Raw genomic sequence first — 24,471 nt, 5'->3', positions numbered from 1 at the left:
CATCCTCTCTACAAGGCAGAAAGCAAATAGGAACTGAATGATTTGTGCAGATGTATTGTGAGACTGCAGCCCAGTAATGCATTTTCTCAGAACATTTACAGCTCCTCTGGAGTTCCACATTGAGGCTATGAATGGCAGCAGCTGCTCCACACCGTTATGGCTGCATTGTTCTACAGATGGGTTTTGTTCTTCAGATGAAAGTGTGTTCCAAACCTCACTACTCCTTCCTGAGCTACTCATGCTGGCTGCCTCCAGGCCCTATGCACTCTTGGATGGAAGCAGCTGGGAGCATTTTTCTGAAATAAGATCTCTGTGATTCTGACTTGGAAAGCCTGTATGGAGATCTGTGGGGCACATGAAGCTCCTGATTTCCCCTTGCTCAGCCATACATATCTGCTGCCAGTTTCCAGTCACTCCACAAGCATACCATGAGTGTGTTTCGTAGACAATGAGTATAATAATTCTTTTTAAATTTTGAGTTCCCAGATAGTCCAACTCCTGACTCTACACAGCACCACCCAAAATCAAACCCCATGCCTACGAGTGGTGTCCAAACACTCCTTGAACTCCAGCACTGGGGCCCACTGCACTATGCATCCCATTCCATGCCCACCACCGTTTCCCTGACCTCCAGCTGACACAGCTGCATGCTGTTCCCTCAGCCCTGTCATCAGAGAAGAGATCAGTTATGGTTAGACCAAAAAGCCCTCTCTTTGGCACCACATGACTTCTGCGTATGAAATAACACAAGCCTATATGTCAACATTTCACTAGCTGGGAGATTAAGAACTCTTCTCAAGATTTTCGTACTTTTTTTCCCCTCTGCTTTTTCTTACTGGCCAAAGCATGTAGCATTAAGCTTTAGCTTTAATGACTCTTCAAGGTGAAGAGCACGAGAATCTAACAGTTTGCCAGTTTTCCTACTCCTAAATGGTGTTTGGAACTGCAAGCACAGAGGATGCTATGGATCACTGCTGCTGATAGGAGAAAAGAAACTAGGAGATATACGTCCAACTTTGAGCTTTCATGTATAGAGATATTTTCCCATGCTGAAGTAGGATATGTTTAGATTAACTGAGCTAGCAGGGAACTAGTGAACTCTCAGATTTGCGTATTGCAATACTGCTGCATATAATTTGTAATGTTACTCAGTAAATATCTGCAGGCTTTTTCAAGATCTCTGTTTAACAAAAAAAAAAAAAAAAAAAAAAGAAAAAAAAAAGAAAAGCCAACAACAAAAACTTCACATTCCAAATGGCCAAATTTGTTGTATGTTTCACATAGTTCTTAGAATTAGCCTTCGGTTTTTTTTTTTCAACAGAGCTTCTGTGCAGAAGGTACAGTCCTTGACTGTTAGAATGGAAAAATGTGCATCTGGATTCCTAGGAAGGAAGGATTCTCTTTGATGCTGTAGTGAAGGGCAGAGTGACCTATATCACTCCCAATAGGTGAAAATTAACAGGATGCATGGTCAGTGGCAAATTGCTGATCAGTTATTATTGAAATTCCTGCTTGGATACTGATTTCCAAAAGCCAAACAAAAGAGGTAACAAGAAATACTCCAAATAATGATCTCAGTCATGCAACAGCTCCTTCTGGACAGGAGCTATTTTACATCTGTAAGGAACACCTTTGCTTTCTCAGCCCTGTCCTGATTCAACCAGTAAGCATTATGCTGCAGATGGCATAATTTCTGGCATTGCACAGGCAAGCTGGGGGCAGACATGCTGCTGAGGTCTCTATGACAGGGATGGTGGCACTTTCCTGGACCAACACACAAGATGTGAATTCCTCTCTTAGATCATGGTTGTATTATTTTCTCCAAAGTCCCTGTTGGCCAGAAAAAGTCCATATTCTCTCCAGGCCATAGCTTCTCACAGTGTGAAAGAAATGAGGATTTATTTGCATCCAACGAGAACACTGCAGGTTCATATAATTTGAAGATGCACGTTGATTACTCACAACCGTGAAGTGCCATCGTGCCAAATTACTCTTTTTTTGTACAACTGAGGAAATGACTTTGAATAAAAGCAAGCTGATTAACTGCCCTTGATGTCACATTTTATACATTCTTTCTCTGAATTTTTGTGATATTTTCTTACCGTCTCTTTCACCCTGCATACTGCAAGTTTAAGGGTGGTTTCCCTAAGTTAGAACTGCAGCTTTGCTTTTGGAAAATTCTGTTAGGAAATGTTCAGTGTCCCACTAATGGAACAAGGACTTTACACTATTAGTGAAATACCTTCCTTTATTATTTAAGTTTTATCATTCTCAGGAGTAACAAAAATAAACAAAGATAATCAGAAAATACAACAGCTGGAGCTATTTTCATTATTTGCCTTAGAGACATGTACCATTTAGAACATGTCCAGAGGAGGGACACAAAAATGGTCGAAGAGATGGGACACTTCAACTGTGAGGATCCCTCAGGCTGAGGTAGCTGGGGCTGTTCAGTCTGGAGAAGAGAACGCTGTGGGGAGAACTGAGAGTGGCCTTTCAGTATCTGAAGGGGAGCTGTAAGAAAGAAGGGGACATTCCTATGCAGGATCTGTTGTGATAGAACAAGGGGAAATGGGTTCAAACTAAAAGGGGAGATTTAGATTGGATATGAGCAAGGTTTTTTCAGTACTGATGGTGAGGCACTGGCATAGGTTGCTCAGAGAGGCAATGGATGCCCCGTTCCTGGAGACATCAAAGGGCAGGCTGGACGGGACTCTGAGCACCTGATCTAGAAGTTCATTGCAGGGGGTTGGACTAGATGACCTCTAATGGTCCCTTCCAACTGAAACAACTCTAGATGATTCTATGATTTGAATCTTTTCCTTGCTGATGTGCAGTGTTTCCCTACAAGTGCCTCCGTACTGCTGTTAACCTGATTTCACAGAACAATGAAGTGTGTGAGGTTGTTCCACTTCCTCTGTTTGAACACATTTTATGATTTTTGAATTCCTCAGGCACTTCAGAAAGATCTGCTGGAGTCTTGGAGTTCAGAGGTTTGCTTTTTCCTGCAGATCTCAAGAGAATCGGTAGCCATGTAGAGCTAAAGTTAACTGCTACTGCTGGTTTTAAGTGTGAAGAAAGAGTCATTTATTTTTCTTTATTTTATTAAGTATTTTATTTTATTTTAGCCTCCTGAGCAGCAGTAAACAGGAGCACAAAAACTTGCTGTCTGGGCAAGTGGCAATGTGGTTTTGCATGTGGGTAATGGCAGGAGAGGGAAGCTTCCGGGGGGGATGGTGGAGCTGGAGGCATGGATGATGGCGGGAAGATGGCAGGAAATGTGAAAAGGAATAAGGGTTACTTCAGTGGGTGTCTATGACACCTGGCTTTGGGAAGCCTGTTCACAGAGCAGCTTTTTGAGTGGACTTCTACTAGAAGTTAGAGCATGGCCTCCAACAACCTGTGGCAAAACAATGGTATGCCCTGGTTTTCTCTCTCCCAGAGAGAGGAGACTCTTTGCATGGGGAGTACAGATATATCCATATCTCTCAGTGATGCTCATCAAAGGCAGAGGAGAGGCTGGGGTTGTGATATGGGATTGCTTTAATCCTTCTTATCGGTGCAAAGAGAGCAGCAGGATGCAGGGCTCCTCTCCTACTTCCTGCTCCTGTTACTCCTCAGGCCCAGTCCAACTCAACTGGTTCTGTGTCCCCACTTAGTTCCTTTCTTTCCTTTGAACATTCATTCCATGGGCTCTGGGTTGAGGATGTCCTCTGACACCGCCAGTTCCCTGTGGCTTTTCAGTCTTGCAGGAACACACAGTACAACACAGTGTTCAGTGCTCATCCAGGATCAGGGAGTTCTTAATGCCTTTCAGTATTTCCTCACAGCATCTCTGCTGGCTTCTTCAGGCCTTTAGCCTCTAAGCACTTCACCTATAGATGAGAGCATTGCATATCATGGAATCATAGCATCATAGAATGGCTTGGGTTGGAAGGGACCACAAGGATCATCAAGTTCCAAACCCCTTGCTACAGGCAGGGCCACCAACCTCCAAATCTAATACTAGACCAGGCTGCCCAGGGCCCCATCCAACCTGGCCTTGAACAGCTCCAGGACAGGGCATCCACAACCTCTCTGGGCAGCCTGTTTCAGCACCTCACCACTCTCAGAATAAAGAACTTCCCCCTGACATCCAACCTAAATCTTCCCTCTTTCAACATAAAACCATTTCCCGTTGTCCTGTCATTATCTATCCTTGTGAAGAGTTGACTGCTCTCCTGTTTGTAGCTCCCTTTAGGTACTGGAAGGCAGCAGTGAGGTCACCCTGTAGTCTTCTCTTCCCCAGGCTGAACAAACCCAGCTCCCTCAGCCTACATATGCTGCAAAGCATGTGATTTGGCTCTGAGCCCCACAGGAGATAGCTCAGCCTACAGAAAGCATCCCATTGTGTGCAGGAGCAATGGTGGTAGTGCTTGTAAGGTATGTAGTTCCAGAAAACTGAAAGCCCAGGCTTCTCCTCCCAAAGGTTAACTATGGTTGACAGTAATAAAAGACATGTTCAGAGCAGTAGCTTGCAATGTTAGTTTGCAGCACGTACTCAGCTCTTATGAGGGAGGTCAATAACAAATCAAAGTGTCTTGGACTTCTTAACTCTATTTTCATTCTGCAGAAGCAAAACAAAAGCAAAGCTAATGTTTTAACTTTAAATTAAAAGGCCAACAAGGCTTGTAGCAGAAGTTAATTTAATAATGAATCTCAATCTTTGGCAAATCTGCCCAAACTGACAGAGAACTGAGAGTATTTTATTGCTCTCATTATGCGTACAAGCATTCAAAATGATGCAAAGTGACAGATTATAATCAAAGTCCCATAACAATGAGGAAGATATTTATGGAAGATGACGTGAGGTTTCCATCCCATGCTCCCAGATGCTGGCACTGAGAGTATCACTCAAAGCTGTTGGCAGCTTCCTTGGGGTGGGGTGGGGCAGCTGGTGCTCCTAGGTCAGTGGTACGTAATGGCCCAAATTCCACATCATTTGGGTGTTGCTGTGGCAGGCATCCTCAGGCCCCTCACGAGGCACTTGGGACATTGACTGTGGCAGCAAGACTTCTCATCAGCTTGTTGGCTCACCACTATTTTTGAAGAGATTTCTTTCTCTTTCTTTCACTGCCTCCTCAGCTCTCCCCCTCATGCTGGTCTGGAACCCACTGGAAGCCAGTCTGACACACTCACTTGAAAAAAGCAATTTAGCCAAAAGCCAAACACCAAAAAGGAACAATGTTCTGCTGTATAAACAAGTGGAGTCAACCCATGGATGCTCAGTAGTCACAATGGCCGTCTTAAAGTACAGAAGAAAATGCAAAAATGGGACCAAGAGACTGGGAGCAGGGAAAGGAGCAAATGAATGAGCAAGAAAGAAGGAAGAAAGAGCAAGGCCTTCCTTTTTGACCACAGCAGCCACTGAAGCAGCTCAGCAACCTGTGCAGGGAGAGCTGTGCACACCCCGTTGTTGTACCTGGTCCCTATTGGTCCTGTGGTACAATTCTGTTTGATGATTTAATTGGAATATCAGTTGTGAACTGCAAGAATGGGAATTCTTCTCATATGAGTATGACTTATCTGCAGCAGGCTAGGTTCAGGAAACACGAGCCTAGACAAATATTAAACTGTGAGTCACAGCAGCAAGCGGGCTGGTTTGCCCTTGCATAGCAGGGAAGTCAGGATGCAATGGATGAAGAGATCCAGTAGAACTGCAAGAAAAGCCAGACCACACACAGACAAGCACTTACCCAGGCAGGTGCGTGTAAGCTGCATTAAGCTGAATGTGGAACTGTGACTGGCAAAGAAGCTGAAATTCAGCATGCTCTGTCTGAGGGGAATTCCCTGGGACTCCTCAGCAGGAAAACATCTGCAAGTCAGACAAGAAGAGAAAGATCCCTAGGGGACTGGAGATTCAGGGATCACACATTTAAGCCTTCAGCAGCTCCTGCTTGGGCTCAAATCAGATTACTGCACTTTCTTGGTGGGTTACTTTACACCAGCTGAGCCATTGTGCACAAAGCTGGTTCTTTGCATGTTCTTAAGCCCCAAACCCTGCAACTTAGACTTATTTTAGGCTCCACATATGCTAGAGGCTTCAATCATGCTCACATCGTAACCAGACCCTGAGCCTGACTCTTGAGATTAGCCTTGCAGGATCAGCTGCAAATCAGTAGGCTTCACTGCACTTATATTCTCACACAGTTACTGACCAACAGAACATTCTCATTTTCCTTTTCCTTTTCCTTTCTCTATGGTGTTTTTTAACAAACATGATGCTTTTGAAAATTGCCTAAGCACACAAAACTTCAACTGGTCTCCTTGGTTTTTAGAGTTCTTACCAAGAGGGTACTTATATAATTGTTCAGATCTTATTGGTGCTTCAGGGCTGCCAAAGGTAATTTTTATTTTAAAGTCCTAATTGCACAGACAAATGTAAAGCCACTCCTGGTGCATGCAGACATAAGCCAGCTGCAGAACATTATTACAGCCACCCATATGGCTGTAAAATTTATTGCAGAGTATTCTTGGGTGCACTTCAGTCATTAAACTGTCATCTTTGCATTTTGTGCATTGATTGAGCATGGCAGCTGAATTCTCCTCTCCTTTCTTTTTAAAAATTATTTTTACATTGAAACTTTTATTTATAGTAGTCTAAGAGCTGCCAGTCAGAGAAAACATGGAGCCACAGAATCATATCCTGAATTGGAAGGGATCCATAAGGGCCATCAAGACCAACTCTTTGCCCCACTCAGGACCACCCAAAGTATAATTTAGTTTGTCTGTTGATTCTAGACCTGATAGCACTGCAAATGCCTGTTTCACTAAGATACTGCAGCATAGGAGTGGAACAAGGGAAATAAGTTAAATTCTAGGATGTCTTTAATGGTGTTGGATGAGATGTATGGTTTCTTTCCCAAATGGCTGAATATTTTTATTCATCCTAGGCTACAAATTTTAACTAAACTGATATCAGGGTATTTCATATAACATTGAGAGCATAAATATGACATATAGGTTAAATTAAGAAACATTAAAAAAAAAAAGAATTTTGGGATAACACAGCAACTTGAAATTCTACAGAAATTAAATTTCTCTCTGCCTTTTTACTCAGAAGTAGCTCATAATTCCAGTTTTCTTCAAGCTCCAGATTGTTCCTGTCTAAATTAAGTTTTGTTCTGTACCTGCCAATTTCAGTTCTGTGCAACATCTTTCCTCTCTCCCTTCCTTCTATATTTATATGCAGTTGCGCTGGTTATATTCAAGGCCGGGATGGTTGTAAGAAAACCATTAGTTTTGCAAGCTTCTTTCCAGTGCGTAGGTATAAGTAATGCAAAGGGAAGCCAAACACGAGCTCTGCTGTGTGTGGCTGCTGGAACTCTGGCAGCTAAGGGCTGTGACCACTGCCCTGGGGAGCCTGTTCCATGCCCACCGTTCTCTGGTGAAGAACCTTTTCCTAGGAGCCAGCCTGACCTCCCCTGACATAGCTCCATGCCATTCTCTTGGTTTGCTTTCCATGGTTGCCACAACACCGGGGGTTTTGGCTGTTTGCAGGAGAGACCCATCCCCTGCTCCTGGTCCTGGAGACAAGGCACATCTGCTGGAGGGGCGGCTTTCCAACCAGGAGAGGACCACAGCCTTCCTCCTCCATCAGGCCTTCCGAATCAAGAATGACATTGTCTCCTACCTCCAGGAAACCACAGGCTTTCAGCATAGAGAGATTGCTGCTCGGCAACTGCTGGAGAACTATATACAGACCATAACAGGCATAGTTGAAAAGCTCAGCCAGGACATTCAGGTAAGAAATGGGAAAGGCAATTTCCCTTGTTTCAGTAGCACAGCACTAGCCCATGATTGACTCAACATTTGTATGGTTCCAGGGGTGGAAAAGTCCTTGTCATGAGCAGTATATTTTAGGTAAATTCTGATATTCTTATATAGTGGCACTTGCAGTTCCTTGTGAAAAAAGAAGGGAAGACGCAGGGAAAGAGGGAAAGAGAAAGGGAAAAAAAAGAGAAAGGGAAAAAAAAGGAAAGGGGAAGGGGAAGGGAGGGGAGCAGGCAAACAAGTTTTTGTGTTTCTACCTGGAAACCAGGAAATTACCTGGAAGATTCACATCCTATTTGCTTTCATTTTTGTTGGAGCATGAGAGACAGAATCCAGGAGAAATGAGTAAACTGCATTTTTTTTCTAACATAACATGAAAAATTAGTTATCCCATTGTAGATGTTCTACTTTACATAATTTCTGTATGAAAATATAATTGAACATTGAAAGTCTTCATGAAGCTCAGTTTAAACTGGAGTTAAGGTTCAGGTCACACTTTATCTGAGATGACTGATGATTCTGTACTGGAAGTTCATGGGGTACCCTGTTCTGGCTACAGATCTTTAATTCTTTGCTGTTATTTGTCAAATTTATATGGGAAATTCACCAATTCCTTGATTTTCTTCTTGGACAAAAATATACAGTACAAAAAACAGACTTCCAAAGAGATTTGTGTTATCCTTTCAAGTGCTGAATGTCTCCCAAATGCCAGTAAATTCAAAATTTTGTTTTTTATGTAACTGGGGAAATACTATACATTCTATGTGTTTTTTATAACAAATTTGAAATAATGACTCACCTGAGATCAGGATTATTTTACTAGAAAAATGCCCAAGATGCTGTCAGTTTTCTAAGCCCAAACTTTTTCCCTGTCTGTAAATGACTCTACTTTGTGTCCTAATCTCAAGTGTTTGCTCACTTTCTATGCTATGGCTCTGAGGGTGAAGGACCAACAGCACACAAAGCAGCACAGTGAGAGATTGTCAACAAAAGCCACCAGAGAATACAGTTTGGGGAATTGCTTATGGCACACAGTGAATTAGAGCAGTTGAGCAATGATCATTTCTAAAGCATTTTAAAAAGAACAAAGGGATTCACCTGGAAATGTGGCTTCCATATTCTAAGAACATGAAGAATGCCCTAAAAAGAAGGATATTTTGTCCTAGGGAAGACTCTTGAGGGAGTGAAGCTGCGGACAATGAAACACATCCCTCTGACACAGTTGCAAAACTGCATAAGCTGAACTAACAACCTCAACACAATTAGTGCTACAACCTTGATTAATTCACTCACCATGATTCTAGGAAGAGACTTCAAATTGCATGATGGAGACATCTGTGTTAAAAGCTTAGTGGCAGAGTTGAGAAGTGCTTCTCATCCTATCTCCAGTCACAACCCTGGATGGCTTCAGGGCGACACTGAAATGTCAGCTCAGGGCCTCTGCTCTCAGCCCGAGTCTTAAAACTGGGGCATCTGGAATATCACTCCCTCTTTCAGCTTTGTGTCTGTAAAAGGTCATGGTAGCTCCAAAAAGCTCCTAAAATTAATCATTGTGACACATACAGATATGATCAGTATGGGCCACTGCCAAAAAGCCTTCAGGGTGGTTGCTTCTTCTGTTTTGAGATCAGACTTTTATTACTGTGCAATAAAACAAACAAAAAGAGCAAAACAAGACATTGACTAGCTGCCCATACTGACATTCATGCCAGTTTGGGATTAGGTGGATGTAACATTTCCCCGCTTTTGAATGCTGGACTTTTCAACATAACGCACAATCTTAAGGGAGAGGTAGACAAATAATTTCACAGCACCATGGAATTGTGTTGGAGGAAACCCTAAAAACCAACTTTTAATCCGACTCTCTTTCCACAGGCAGGGAAACCTCTACTAGCATAGGCTGCCCAAAGCCCTGTACTAGCTGGCATTGAGCACTGATTTATACAGGTGTAGATTTCTGAAAGAAAAATATGCTGTTTACTTCTTCTTTGAAAGAAAAATAAGCTTATAGTCCTTTTTCTGAAAATGGTGCTTCAACCCATTTTTTTGAACAATATGAATAAATAATGTGGAAAACCAACACCTCAATAAATATTTTGAATTCATAGGTTTTGGAGAGACAAATAAGAACAAGAGATGGTGCCACAGTGCAAACCAATTTTGCTATTCAAACTCTGGACCATAAATATATCCAGAGTCTTGGAGACCTGCGTGGAAGAGTGGTGAGGTAAGGAATATTTGATGGCCCTCTTTTCCAATTTAGGCAAAGCAAGCTCAGAGGTGGTACAAACACACTTTGCACTCGTTTTATATCTCCATATTTTTGTGACAGACCTATGCTTTGCATTCTTCATGTTAATAAAATTATCAAACCAGGAAAAAGATACCTTTTTTTTCCTGTCTTGTTCTTCACAACATACTTAAATTTTTTCCTTCCATAGTTTGGCCTGACTTCAGCCGAAGTAGCTTAAGCTGTCCTGTTGTTCTTCACAACAAAGTGGAAAGAAAAACTTGATTTTTTCCTTTGATAGTGAATTTCTGTGAAGCATTTAGAAACACCTAATGTTACGACTTAAAGAAGAAATGAAACTCTGATGTGTTATATATCAAGAGAGTATTTGGATTAAGAAATGTCTGAGCTGACCAATACACTGAAAAAAAAATAGTCTTTAAGGAAGAAAAGTCCTTGAACTGGCATACTTCTAATGTTTCCTTGTTTGTTTTTCTCTGGAGGCCAGTCATATGTTTTCCATATAAAATTAGTGCTATTGATATCTGTAGATAACAGAAATATGATTGGTGTTGTGAAAGAATGTACTTGGGCCATATGGGCGAACTGAAAAAAAGTGCTTTATAAACCCTGGGAGAATTGCTGAATTATCTAGGAAAAGTTTAGGGAATGTGGTAGATGAAAAACGGACAGTGGGCTCTCACAAATACACAGTATCAGAAGTGCTAAGACTGGACCAGAGCTGTGGAAGACTGGTGAACAGGGACCAGGTAGCTCCATTCTCAGTTCAGAATACTGAACTGAGTCCAGAATTCCCTTTCTGAAGTGAAAAGCTTGATATGTTGTTAAGAACAGCCAGGAATGTGGTGATAAGGAAAATTTCTGGCTGGGAGAAGTACGCATCTATGTATAGCTTCTAAAAGAAATATCCAGAGATTTCTTCACTTCCAGGTATAGCTACTGAGAGAGAGGCAGAAAAAAAAAAAAAATCATAGTGTACTGAAGGACTCCAAACTACTGAAGAAAAGCCCAAGAATTCAAAACTAGATGGTGAAGGCAGTATATTTAAAGTTGGCAGGAGAAAGATACATTTTGAAAATCTTGCGGCTGATCAGGATTGAAGGAATGCACGAGGTGATCATACAATAAATTTTTCTCTTGGTGTTCTCAAATTTGTATGGGCAGAATTTCCAGATGACATGCTTTCAGCAAAGTCATAACGTTCAGTGGGCGATGTGTCGTGTTACTTTTTCCCAGTGTTTCTCCAGGCGTGCTGCTCACTTTTGCCAGCTGCAGTAGGTCTTGTTCCCATTTGCTGTACTGGAGCACTGGCCTGCAGGAAAGGAAACCAAACACACTGGGGAAAGCAGGAAATGGAAAAGAAAATGCAGAGGGTTAAAAAAGAGACCGATCCACTTCCATTTACACAATGAAAATCCACGTGGAATAATGGATGTCGGGCACCCATGACAGTGCACACTGAAGCATAGTTCAGTTTCGCGTGATTCACGAATTTTCAGCACTTTCTCATTTCTCTCGCTGGCAAAAATGTCCCCAGCACAGTGCTCTGAAGTGGGCCAGAACTGACCAGCAGGATCATCACAACAGGGATGATTTGTGCTTGTGTTTCTCATGTCCTTTCGACCTCGAGTCTCAGCTCAAAGCTGTGTAAAGGAAGTATGGCCCAGTGTGGCTGTAGACAAACAGAGGTTCATATAACTTACGTGTTTTGAATGAATAGAAATCTTCCCAGTGCAAACTCGCAATGGAAGTTTTGCTGTTGATTGCAGCCTGACCTCAATCGAAGACTGCTTGGGATGAAGTAAACCTTAATGGTGCTCTGCTCTTTCTCAGAGCAGATGATTCATCCTCCTATATTCTGCCATGTGTAATTAATGTGAATTAACTCTTGTAATTCAATTTGTGTCTTTCTTTTCTGACACTTCTGTCTTCTCCTGAAAGACAGACAGAGCACTCTTGTCGAATACAGGTGTGGCCACCCATTAATTCTGGGACCTTCTGACCACATATCTATACCACGTAAACATTGGTGTTTCAAACAGCAATGACATTAAAAACAGCCTTCAACATCAGCAGCCAGCACCTAAATTAGCTGTATTTTAGATTTGTGTTCTAATTCTTAAAATAAATTGAAGCAAGAATCCCTTTGGGCTTGGGATCATATTTTAGAGTAATAAAACTTAGGTAATCAACTGTAAGAAGAAACAATACTTCTTATAAATATTGACCTGTCTCTTCAGACACACCAGCAAGAAGACTGAATAATAATTGCACTTTGCAGAGATGACTGCTTTACAATTTTTTTCCTCAGATTTTTTTTCATGTTGCTCAAAGGAAAAATCCAGTGTAGTGCTAGACTATCAAAGCTAGTGATGCGTGCCCGTGAAGTTACTACACCCTTCAGAATATGCCAAACTTTGCCAAATTAAGTAGTCCTTTGTTAAATATACTGCTCTTTACATGTCTTTATTGGGTAACGTTCCTCAAATGTATATGAGACAGCCATATTCCTGCCAATAATTAAATCCTTCTGTACAATCCTTAGAGGCTTTTACTTCTTTTTGCTATTTAATTTATATGCATATCTAACAAGGACCATACTTCCTGCACTTTTCCATATCCATCCTGCTGTTCCTCACTTACTCCCAGTTTCTGTGTATGTGACTGAAAAACAATGATCTCACCACAATCTGTTGAGGATCTCCTACGTCAAATACTGATTTGGTGCAGGATTTTAAAAGTCACAAGTCCATTCCCATCAGGACAAAGTCTTCCAGACTGCAACCATGCTATGCTGCACAAAGCACTTGTATTGTGTGTAGGCACATATAATCCATGAAGCACACCTACGAGAGCATCCCCCCTGCTCCAGCTGTGGAGAGGCTGCTATTACCCCATAATCCCATCTTTGCCACAGACTCATTTCTGTTACATACAACTGAGCTCTTCCATCCCAGTACAGTGCTGGGTGCCCCTTCTCCCCATGAGGCTCCCATCCCCTGGAGCACCATCCTTTGCCAGCTCCATGCTGGTGTTTGAGGTTTGACTGGTAAAAGCTGTGCAGCAGGCACCACCTCACACCCCCTGCCCTCTTAAGAGCTGTGTTCGCCTTTTGAGCTATTCTGTGATTTGTTTTCTAGATGAAAAACATATATATAGTGGTTGGTTTTTTTTTTTTATCAATGTAGTGGCCTTTGTACAAAGCCTCTATTATCTGCAGAAGATTTTTTCATTTCCCTGATGTGAATGCTCTGTAGGTGTATCTCAATATTTCTGCATCATCAAGAGATGACAAAAGTCTGGTCTATTTAAACTGTCACAGCCTCTCTTTAGTTCCTTTGTCTGACAACAGCGCAGGCTTTAACCTTAGTGCTTTGGAGGATAATTTCTCTTTCATTTTAAAACTCATCTGTTTTCTTTACTCAACTTCTAATCCACTGTGTATACTAAATGGTGCAGTGCTTTATGCTACACACACACTGCACAAGATAAGATATTTGTTTCCTCAATATTGTTTCAAGTGCCTTTGATGGGAGCAGGTGGTTTCTCCTGGGGGGCAGATGTGGAGGAAATTCTCTGTCATCCTCCACTCTTCAGGGAGGGGTGCAGGAGCAGAAGTCTTTGTCTTCTAGCTCATGTTGGACATATTTATAATGTTATACAAATATTTACATACACACTGAAGCAAATCATCTTCCTCCTCCGGAAAAAAATAAATGTATTTATGTAAATATATACACATATATTACGCATTGTGTATAGGTACAGTAAAGACAGGAAGAAATTGGATGCATATATTACCTGGAGGTAAGCTGGTTAAATATTATTCAATTAATGCCATCACTCTCATATCATCTCTTTGCCCATTTGAAATGTGACAAGATATTTTAGTAAATGCAACCAAGTTTAAATAGAAAATGACAAGTGCTTCCTATAAAACATCATGGGTTTTTTTTGCCTGTTGCCATTCCAAACCTGATCATCCTCCACATCTGCTTCCAGCCAGAGGATGCTGCTGTCTGGGCACTCCTACGCTCTGGATAGGCATCCAAAAACTGCAGGCATCTGGTATGGCTGAGTAACCTCTCAATTTGCATTTCAGATTTAAATTAGCTCACCGTTAAGATTAGACAGCAGGAAACTGAGGAGGAAATGGCCCAGCAGGGTGAGCTGTGGACTGTTTCAGGTCACCTCAAGCTGATGGAAGCCTCAAGGAGGTTTGCAGTGTATGGACACCACGTGTGTTGTCATTGCAGCTAAGGGGACTGCTGGTCAAATGCTGAATGCCTTCCACTTCTTCACCTTCAGCTCCACCCTTATATGTGTCCTTGCAGAAGTTCTTTCATCTCTGTTTTGGTTGCAGATGTGAGGCAAGTATTGCACAGCTATCAGGAGACATCCGTGTTATCAGGCATGAGGTCCAGAACATCAATAAGGAGATCTACAGCCTTCGCTCTATCCTCAAAAATCATACTGGCAGTTTTGAGAAGATGGTGAGTACAGAAATTCGCAATACCTGATGAGTGATGATGAGGCACACATAGAGTGCTGAAAAATAGTTCATACATCCACTCTTTTTTCTTCAATTTTAAGGTGGTTGAAAGGAGACATATAGTAGCATATCCAGTTTCTTATGAAAGCTGGCAATATTTCAAAAATGTTTGAAACTGTAGCACTGAAAATGTCCTGGAAAAATGGTATTTTCTTTCTCTTTTTTTTTTTTCCTCCATAGAGAAAAACAGCAGTAACAATTGTTACTTCTTATGATTTCTTATAGCTGGTCTTGTGATAGGTTCATTCTCTTCAATAGCAGTTTTAAAACCTTACACAGGCTCAAGAGCATTAGCAATAATGATTCACAAGTACAGCCCACTGATGTATTTGGTTTGTAAACCTGCAGCATGACAGCTTTCTGCTCCTGATTCAAACTGAATGTTGTCTTTAGACATTACAGTCAAGCTTGGGAGAAGATATGGGACATTCAGCTTCTCATACACTTAATATCGATTAAAAACTCATCACTGCATTTTAACTGCATCTTCTGCTGCACAAGGCAGAGTTCCAGTCACTTTGTACCCAGATACCCTCTTCTACAAAGAAAAATTATTCATGACAATTTAAATGAAAGTATTTTACCTGGAGTTCTGCTGTAAGACGCTGTTTGGACACCCGTCTCCTTCAGTTCCTATGAAGATGTTCCCCTCTGCCTGACAATGGGAAATGGAGGCGTGTCAGATCATTTGAAACAGCAGCAGGTAAAAATAAGCCATCATAGATGAAGCAAAACAAAGTTTCTCAGGTGAAGAGGGGAAAACTGTACTTGGAAATGAGAATTTCCAAAACGAAGCTTTTTTTTTTTTTTTTTTTTTTTTTAGAGTATTAAGCTATCAAAACAATGTAATGAGCCTTTAGCAGTTCCCTGTTGACATACACATGCCACAGCTATCAACCAGATGAAGGCATTTCCTCACCAGGGCAATCTTTCAGTACTAAAGGGGGGCTATACGAATGAAGGGAACAGGCTTCTTCAGCAGGATCTGTTGTCACAGGAAAAGGCAAATTGGTTTAAACTAAAGAAGAGGTTGATTTAGATTGGAAATAAAATGTTTTTTATAGTAAGGTTGGTGAGGAACTGACACAGGTCACCCAGACATGTGGTGGATGCCCTGTCCCTGGAGACAGCCAAGGTCAGGCTAGAAGGGGCTCTGAGTACCTGCTCAAGCTGTAGGTCTCTCTGTTCATTGCAAGGGAGTTGGACTGGGTGAACCTTAAGCGTCCCTTCCAACTGAATTGATTTGATGATTCTATGATTTTATGATTTGTCTGAGGATCCAGAAACCACAGCCCTGGTTCCTGAGGCACTCTCTCATCCTTCTCCCTAGAAGGGAATGGCCCCATAGAATGGGGACAGCTCCAGACAAAAATGCCTCAGAGTGCAGGTACTCAGGCTAGAGTGCTTTGTGTTGCTTTGGATGTTCATTTCAGCGTGGATGGGGCAGGCAGTGTGGAGGGATTGATCTGTGAGTGACTGTCTCCTCCTTTCGCTGGTGTTGGGAGTCCAACAGGTGTTTGATGAACATTTTCTGTCAAGGAATATTACCCCTTGGGTTCTAACATCTTCAGGGAAGTGTTAGTGGTGCACAGTGTCTTCTTGAAATAAAAAATCTTAGTTATCTTTATATTTAATTACATTTAATTTAATTACAAAGCCTGCATCCACAAAAACTTCCACTAAGTGTTTCTTATAGCCTGAGTGACCCTGAGCTCAAGTCCTCCCTGAATGAAATCATCTGTGAGAGAAGTTCAAAGTTGTACCTTTGAGTCAGTTGTTTTTTTCACTCTTGCAATCATAATACATATTTAAAGGTAAGTGCTCACATTCTGGCTCATAAAGGCATTCTCTGTTAATTCTCATTAGGTAATGCAGCTATTAGGCAAGATAGAGACTTCCAACTCTGATCAGAGCTCAAATTTAAAGACAGTCCAGGGAGATCAACGTCACGAATTGCAACTTCTGGATTTCAAGTAGGTGATGAAGGGTTTTCATTATGATAATTCACCTTGGATACTTTAGTATGATGAACAGGTTGTCATGAAACAGCCAAACAAACCCATTAATTAACATCTATTCAAAACATCAAGAAAAGGTTAATGAAGATCCGTGCTATAAAACAATGAAAATACATGATGAAAATACATTGTCTCATAAGCTAGTTGTTAAAATGAGGCACTAAATGCCATCCTGTAAGAAGGTACGAAAGCAATTACCCTTCCATACCTAAAAGAAAGGCACTAAGTAGAAAGGTATTATTTACCACAGTAATTGAGTCTAACTTGTGACTTGCCTAAGGTGCAGGTGACATTTTCTTGAAAGGTTTGCTCTGTCTGTTCAGCTGGGAGAGCAGCTGGAATGGGGCAGTGCTCGTTGAGGGAGATGGGCAGGGACAGGACAGGGATGGAGCTGGGGGGTGAAGCTGTACAGCTTCACATGTCCTTGGATTGGTAATTTATTGTTTCTTTCTTCAACCATATATTTCTCCTGTTCTGGATGCAAAAGTACTTTTAGAGCGTCCTTTTAATCTTGATGAGTTTTACAGAGGTATGATTTCCACAATGTATTAAAGTCTGTGGCATCCATATGCAGAACAATGCTAGACAGCCAAGCACTAAGCAGAAGAACCAGCACAAGTAATTTGAAATCTGCATAATCTGAATAATACTGCAACAATATTTCAAAGGCAGCATGTCCACTTCTTAAGATGTTGGAGTATTTGAATTAAATTTATCTGAATTGCATTCAGAGTTAAAAATATGCTATTTAAACACAAAATGTTCACATCAAGAGAAGAAAAGGAGTAGGGATGAATAGTTAAATAACAACTAAAAAGGGGAATTAATTAAAGTGAGGAAAAAGGAGTTATAGAAAGATGGAGAGTAAAGGAGAGTAAAGGATGAAGAGAATCAAGACAATGTGAGATTAACAAGAAGTAAATACCAAAATAAAAGGGAAAAAAATAATGGAAAAATGCCAGAAAAGAGGGAAATATGAAAATTTAAGAAAATGCTGAGTTTCTCATAAGTCAATTAGGCCTTACTGAAACTTCCAGCAGAAACAGGAAGCTTCCAAGGCTTTGAGATGCACTAGATCTGTGTCTTTTAATGTGAAGTAAAATGTAACTCTTTTGCTAGTTCAGACTGGAGTTTCTGCTTATGAGCTGGCATGTTTAATTTGGTTTTAAAGCCCAGTTATCTCTTCAAATGGCATGAAACTGTCTGGTAACCAGAGTTTTTCTGATCTGGCAGTTGTATTGTAGAAGTGCAAACTGATACTTCTATATACAGTTACTGAAAACCTGATGAATTTTTAAACTATTTCAGGACTTCAGAAGAAGTTGTGCTTTGCTAGATAGCTTGGCCTTCACAGCTGGGGGACTGGGTACTTGTCTCTCATGGCCAGTCAGCTGACAGATAGCTGTATTCAGCTGCACAGAGGCAGGTCACTTGTCAGTAGTTCTGCTCTCACATTTATCGCAGCTCTGCTTAGAGGATGCACTTATTAAATAGCCACAAGTATTTCATTAATATTTCAGGGATTTTCTGGAACAAGACTATGACAACTCATCTGTCTCTGCATCCTGGCTCACTATAGATCTCTTTTTTGTTAGCTCCTTGCAGAAGAGACAGTAATTCACAGAATCACAGAGTGGGCTTGGGTTGGAAGGAATCTCAAAGCTCACCCAGCCCCAAAAATGTTAGTGTTAAAATAATCCTAGAACTAATAAAATAAGTAATAACAATAAACTGACCTCACAGCCATACAAGATCTTAGTAAGGCACTGTCTACAGCAAGCAAACAGCAGTAATATGTCACTTAGAGAAATTCTGTTAACGTTAATTTGTTCCTCACATTACATTAGTAATTACATTACATTAGATGGCAATTATCACTTCATTAGGCAGATACAAAATTGTTATCAATCACTTTTAAAAAACAGTTTCTCTCAGACATTCTTTTGAAAAGTGACATAAGTGTTACAAGTGCTTTAAGCATGAAGTCTAGTTATAAAACCCTGCTCCATCCTTGCTGGTTTGTAAGCTGGCTGAGACCCAAACAAATTTCAGTTGGTCACTCTAGGCATCCAAGTATGCCTTAGGAATTAATACAGTTACACTCAAATTTTCACTGAAAGTCTGGCAATCTGCATGAGAATGGGAATTTAAATGTGTGACTAGAATTTGGACATATGTTCATGTCTCCTCATGGCTTATATTGTCAATTACATGCTGCAGCATAAGAAAAGCAAGCACGCTGCTCTCTAGCTCAGGACTTTGCAAGTTCGGTCTGCGTGGCATCCTTTCAGCCACTGCCCTTTCGTGTCTCCAGGGAAGGCTTTCACATTTCTGTCCAGCTGGTGCTTCAAAGGCACGTGCATGTTTTCTCTGCATTTGTAAGCCATTACTTAAAAATGTCTTTCATCTTTACGAGCCTTTTCAAACTGCAGGTGATTCTGGTGCCCAGTTGATGTCCAGCAGCACAGCTGATGTTCAATGGGATAGTGTAGCTTCTTCATTCACTTCCAATTGCAAAACAGCATTTTTCAGCCCTCGGGTATTTTCTTAAATTAGACTGCACTAGAGAAATTACATTTTGTCATGTATATGCAGTCTCAAGATAAGGATTAATAAAATAATTGAGGTTGGTCTCCTTAGGAAACTATTGAGGAGATCCAAAGTAACTTAAATAATTTACTCTAATGACTCAAGACTCCCCCACAGTGCTGACTAAACCTTAAGCCCCTATCTTAATTTTAGGTTGACAAGCATTCTAAATGACTTCAAAGATCAGATTCAGAGTCAGCGGAAGTGGACGGAGGCGCAGCTGACACAATCTGAAGATCGAACCCAGTACCAGCACCGGCTGCTCAGTGCGATGAAGGAAAGGCTGGTAAGGCTTCCCACACAGCAAGCTGCACACACCATAGATTGTGCACAAAAATGGAATTGCCCTGGTGCCTTGTGGGATGGCCAACTGAATTATAAAAAAACATATGACTGTAGAATAATTTATTTCAAAGGAATATCTGGAAGTCCAGGGATACAGCTCCTTACTCAAACGGGACCAATGACAAAGGCAGGTGGCAGGTCTCCTCCAGGTGACTTTTAAGTACCTCTGAGGATGGGGATCCCAAACCCTCCAGGCAACCAATATGAACTGAGTATTTGTGATACCCAATAGTGGTGACCTGTCCCAGAATGAGCATCAGCGCCATCACTGAACATCATAAGGTTTTTTTTTCATTCATTGACAGGCTCAGAATAGTAAGGGATCTTCAATGCAAATTCTTACTGGTTTTAAATATAGACATACCATCACCATATTGTGGTTGGTATATTAATATGCAGCAAGTTGAGATTCCACCGCAGCAGTCAGTGCTTGGCACAGGGCCAGTATCTTGCATGTAGTTCACTCAGCTTTGGAGTTCAAAACCAATGGAAACACACCTGCTATGTCTTACAACCAGAATGAAGACTGCTAAACAAAACCACACAGAGAAAGTACTCAAAAGGGAACTAAAACACAATAGAAATTTAATTTCCACTTATTCTACTTCATAATCTCTAGTTGTCAATACCAAACATTTGGTGCAACCAGGCAGGTACAAAAGCAGGCAGGTTTCTGGTCCCTCAGGCATTGTCTCACAGCCACCCTGCTACTGCAGTTTTTGTGATTATTTTTGAGAAAACAAACCAAAATATGTAGTTAAGCTCTTCTCGGGGAGAGCTGCAGTGTCAAGCAGTGCAATTTTAACAGGACTTGAAGATTTTTAAGTTGCCTTCTAATAGATGAAGTTATAAGGAGTGCCTTTATTCTTGTGTATACGCATACATGTGTGCACAGAGCTACTGGTATCTCAGAATCACAGAATGGGTTGGAAGGGACCTCCAGAGATCATTCATGCTAAAGCAGTTCCTTACAACAGGTGGGTGTCTTCTTAGGGAAAACATCTCAGCCTCTGAGGGCTGGGGTAAACTTCAACATTCTGTTGGAGGTGGGAGCAGTGTGAGGTGAGCTTCAAAACCCACCTGGAGTACATTGACCCTGCTCAGACATGGGCCTTAGCAGCACAGCCAGCTGTTTTCAGGATCAAACATAGGATCACAGAATGGTTTGTGTGGGAAGGGCCCTCAAACCCCACCCAGCCCCAACCCGTGCCGTAGGCAGGGCTGCCCCCCAGCAGCTCAGCTGCCCAGGGCCCCATCCAACCTGGCCCTCAGTGCCTCTAGGGATGGGGCACCACAGCTTCTCTGGGCAGCTGTGCCAGGGCCTCACTGCCCTCTGAGTAAAGAACTTCCTCCTAAAATCTAACCTAAATCTCCCCTCTTTTAGTATAAAACCATTCCCGCTGTCCTATCACTATCAGACCATTTAAGTCCTGTTGTTTACCTTTTTGACATGGGCGAAGTCAGATGGATAAGAGGGCTGGCAGATGTGTTTTGTACTGAAGCTGGAGTTGTGTTGGAAGTACGAAGCAGCAGTTTGGTTATTCCCAGAGCTGACTCACTCCACCAGCCACCTGTACAGCATGGCAATGTTTGTAAACACAGAATGCCTTTTCAGCATCACCATAAACTCAGTTCAGGCTCAAAAAACTCTGCCAGGTTTGCAAATATTTTCCTTGAGAGGCAGACCCCAGCATTGCCTGAATTCTCTGTGCCACCGGGGCTGCAGAAGGTGAGGGATTTTGAACATGTTGATGATGAAACTAGGACCTTCACAGAGGACTCAGTGCAAGTTGGAGAGCAAGAAAGGAGTGGGCAGCAGCATGGCACATCTCTATATGAGCACATCTCTAAGGAGGTGCAGTGGCCCTTAGGAGTGACACTGGGCTCCAAAGAGCAGCTGTTAGGAGCTCACTGCCCTTACTAATGGAGCTGGGTACATCCCTCATTTCTTCACCCCTTGGCTCATAAACTTGTATTTGAGGTAAGTGCATGAAAGCAGGTTGAAATAAGTTGTTTAAATTCCCAGGCTGTTGTTAGAGAATGAAACAGAGAGAACAACTGGAGTTAAAATAAATGATAAAAATAATAAATAATAAAAAAAGCCCCTCTGGCCTGCCCCAACCCCTTTGCCAGTTAATCCAGTTAGTTGGAGAAAAGAGGATTGACATCCCTCCAGGGTACCTGACCTAACTGCATTTTGGCAGTGCTCTTATTCTTGGGATTGGGAAACAAAACTAATTAATTTCAGGATTGCTAGGATGGACTATAATGGTGGGCATATTTAAAGCTACTTACCATTACCTTCTGCCATGTTTTTAAAGGAAGCAGCAGAAAAGAAAATAGAAGAGAAGCTTCTACTTCTGTCACTACAGCTAGAGCAATCAGATAACCCAGAGAAATACAAAAGGCAGCTGAATCAAATGAAGAATGATGAAAAAAATCTGCATGCAAGAATCACCAGGTTTGAAAGACAGATTTGGAAGGAGCTTGAGGAAATCCAGAATGAATACAGATCAGGTGATAATGTCATGCAATCATTTATCAGTACATTTGTACAGTAAATTACTGCTGCAGAAAATATTTTCCAGTAATGAGACAAGTACCTTCACAAGACTGTTCCTCTCTCCCACACTTTGGTTTCATTTTTAGGCATCCGGGTTAGCCTAGCTGACCTTACCAGCACCAGCAGGATATTCACACACAGGTTGCTTTCTCTTCCTAAGGGTCTGATGGTAAGATGTTCTAAAAGGCAATTTCACAATCCACTTTCCAAATTTCTCTGAGTACATCTTTCTTCTGCTCACAAGGCCACTAACCTGAATTGAGAGGTGAGTTTTTTTGCCTTTTGCCTTAGGTCCTGCTGATCATGTTTGATTGCTTCATATTTTTTACAGCCTTTACTCCCCATTCTCCACTAACAGGAGATTGAGAAAGAGGCAGCCAGTTGTTTAACAGCTACCCTACCCAGACTATGGGATAGATGAATACAGAAACATTTAGATAACATTGCTGAATACACAGTAGATGCTTCTTATGGGTACAATCAGGCTGAACGTAATTCCCAGAGCATGGACTCATTACCAGCCTGAGTCAATTCTGGCTGTTCGACTACCAACAGCAATTCATCTCACACAAAGCACAAGGCTTTGGAAAGGATGATTTTGCTCACTGTGAAGTATTCTATTGCCCCACTTGCAGCTGATAATGGAAACAAAATGGAAACATCAGTTAATGCAAAAAAATCACTCAGCCAACACTCCAAGCGGACAGATGGCTGAAAACACTACACAAGTTCTTCTCATCTGATATGTTCTCATCTTGTAGATCTAGGACCACAGCTCCTTAGTTCAGTTGCAATTCCTTCATTATTTGCAACCCACAAGGTCTGCTCCAGAACTATTAACAAATGAAATTATAAATTAGCAACAATCTTCATTCAGAAAGGAGCTTGAGACATGAAGGACTGACCATCAAGTTCAACCCAGAAAGCAGAAGAATGTTGGGATAATAAATTTCTGAATAAAAGATTCCAGTGTTGTAGTGGGGGCTCTTGAGATTCCTGCCTGTCCAGTGCATTGGAAGATATGACTCCTACAGCAAGGAGCTGTACAACATAAGCTGATATTGCGTGTTTATGGTATTGAGTGAAAAGAAGAAATAAATAGGTTGGGTTTAATGTGCTCTGATTTACACGTGGGTCAGAAGTATTTGGGGAAAAGAGAAGAATCTCTTAGTGTATTGAAAGCAACCACAATTTAATTAATTGTTCCTATTTTTCTACCAGGATTTCAATCCATTCATGAGTCTCTGGAGCTGCTCAAACAAATACAGAACACAAAGCTGAAACTTGAAAAGAAGAAAACTGAGAAATACTCATAAAGGTACAAAGCAAGAGACTTTCCATGAGACTGAACTGCAAAAGCAAATCCTTATAAAAACACTCAGATGCTCTTTCCAATGAGAAGCAGCATTGGTCTAAACACGCTCACCTTTGTTTTCCCATGTCGCTGTAGGATGTTCTTGTGGCTTGTGATATTGGACAGCTACAAAAATAACAGTTCTGCTACACCTGCAACCATTTTCAAATTCACAATTAAAAGTACAGAAAGAAAAGCTTTAAGTAAAGATTGACTTAGAATCTTGAAAGCAGATTTCATACAGAAGTATTCATACTGCTTAAAGGACTTCATTTATCACTCTGTGTTTAAGCACCGTTAGCCCAGCTCTGCTGTAAGCTATGTCAGTTTTAGATTGCTGTAAATACTGAAATCAGGCTGAGTAGATTCTTTCAGCTCCACAGAATGTGTAGGTAGTAAAAGCATTATGAGAAGTGGAATGACTTGGACTGGTTATAAGAAGTTACTCGATCATTAAAAGTAGCCTATAAGTTGGGTACACGTGCTAAAATGCAAGTTAATTATTAGCAGAAGCATTATTAAGGTTTATTACTCACCTCCTCTGTCCTACTGAAGAAAATTGTTGCTGATTAGCAATGTAGTGCTCAAAACTGTAATCAGCAGTGGGCTTTGTTGTACTTAAACAACTCCTTCCACTCCCCCTCCTCCTCCCTCTTCCCCTCTTCCCCCTCCCCCCCCCAAAAAAAAATCAACCAACAATCAAATAAGGGAAATAAGGGAAAAACTCTGGAAGCAGAGACAAAGGAACATCAGTAAGATTTCACACTAGAGGCTAGTGCAAGTTCTTTAGCAGGGAGACAAAATAAAGTGGTCACAATTTGCAAAAGAAATCTGAATTTCCAGAGTATAATGTCTGTTTTCAGAAGGCCTAAGACCATCCATTTCCAAAAGAAGGCATTCAAAAGACTGAGATTACCCTTCTGTTTCAAGTCTTGTGTGCTTCTTGTTCTACAGAAAAAGGTTTCTCAAAACCATGGATTCCAGGTG

General features: G+C 41.4%; 1 protein-coding gene across 1 annotated transcript; it reads left to right on the top strand.

Moving 5' to 3' along the window:
- Positions 1–7,359: 7,359 nt before the first annotated feature.
- On the top strand, positions 7,360–23,624 carry FAM81B (family with sequence similarity 81 member B). The gene is made up of 7 exons (XM_031605305.2): positions 7,360–7,783; positions 9,921–10,039; positions 14,427–14,556; positions 16,482–16,588; positions 19,376–19,508; positions 21,889–22,084; positions 23,352–23,624. The coding sequence occupies exons 1-7, from the start codon at positions 7,502–7,504 to the stop codon at positions 23,444–23,446; spliced, it is 1,062 nt and encodes a 353-aa protein (XP_031461165.2). The 5' UTR covers positions 7,360–7,501; the 3' UTR covers positions 23,447–23,624.
- Positions 23,625–24,471: the final 847 nt, after the last annotated feature.

This window comes from Phasianus colchicus, chromosome Z (genome assembly GCF_987193195.1).
Source record: "Phasianus colchicus chromosome Z, bPhaCol1.hap1.1, whole genome shotgun sequence".
NCBI lineage: Eukaryota > Metazoa > Chordata > Aves > Galliformes > Phasianidae > Phasianus > Phasianus colchicus.
This window is presented reverse-complemented; position numbering and strand designations above follow the sequence as displayed.

Bases quoted from the DNA above. Each gene is read 5' to 3' on its own strand.
- FAM81B (XM_031605305.2), top strand. From the start codon at position 7,502: ATGGTTGCCACAACACCGGGGGTTTTGGCTGTTTGCAGGAGAGACCCA. The intron at 7,784-9,920 runs GTAAGAAATGGG...TTGAATTCATAG, and splicing joins AGCTCAGCCAGGACATTCAG to GTTTTGGAGAGACAAATAAG. The intron at 10,040-14,426 runs GTAAGGAATATT...TTTTGGTTGCAG, and splicing joins CTGCGTGGAAGAGTGGTGAG to ATGTGAGGCAAGTATTGCAC.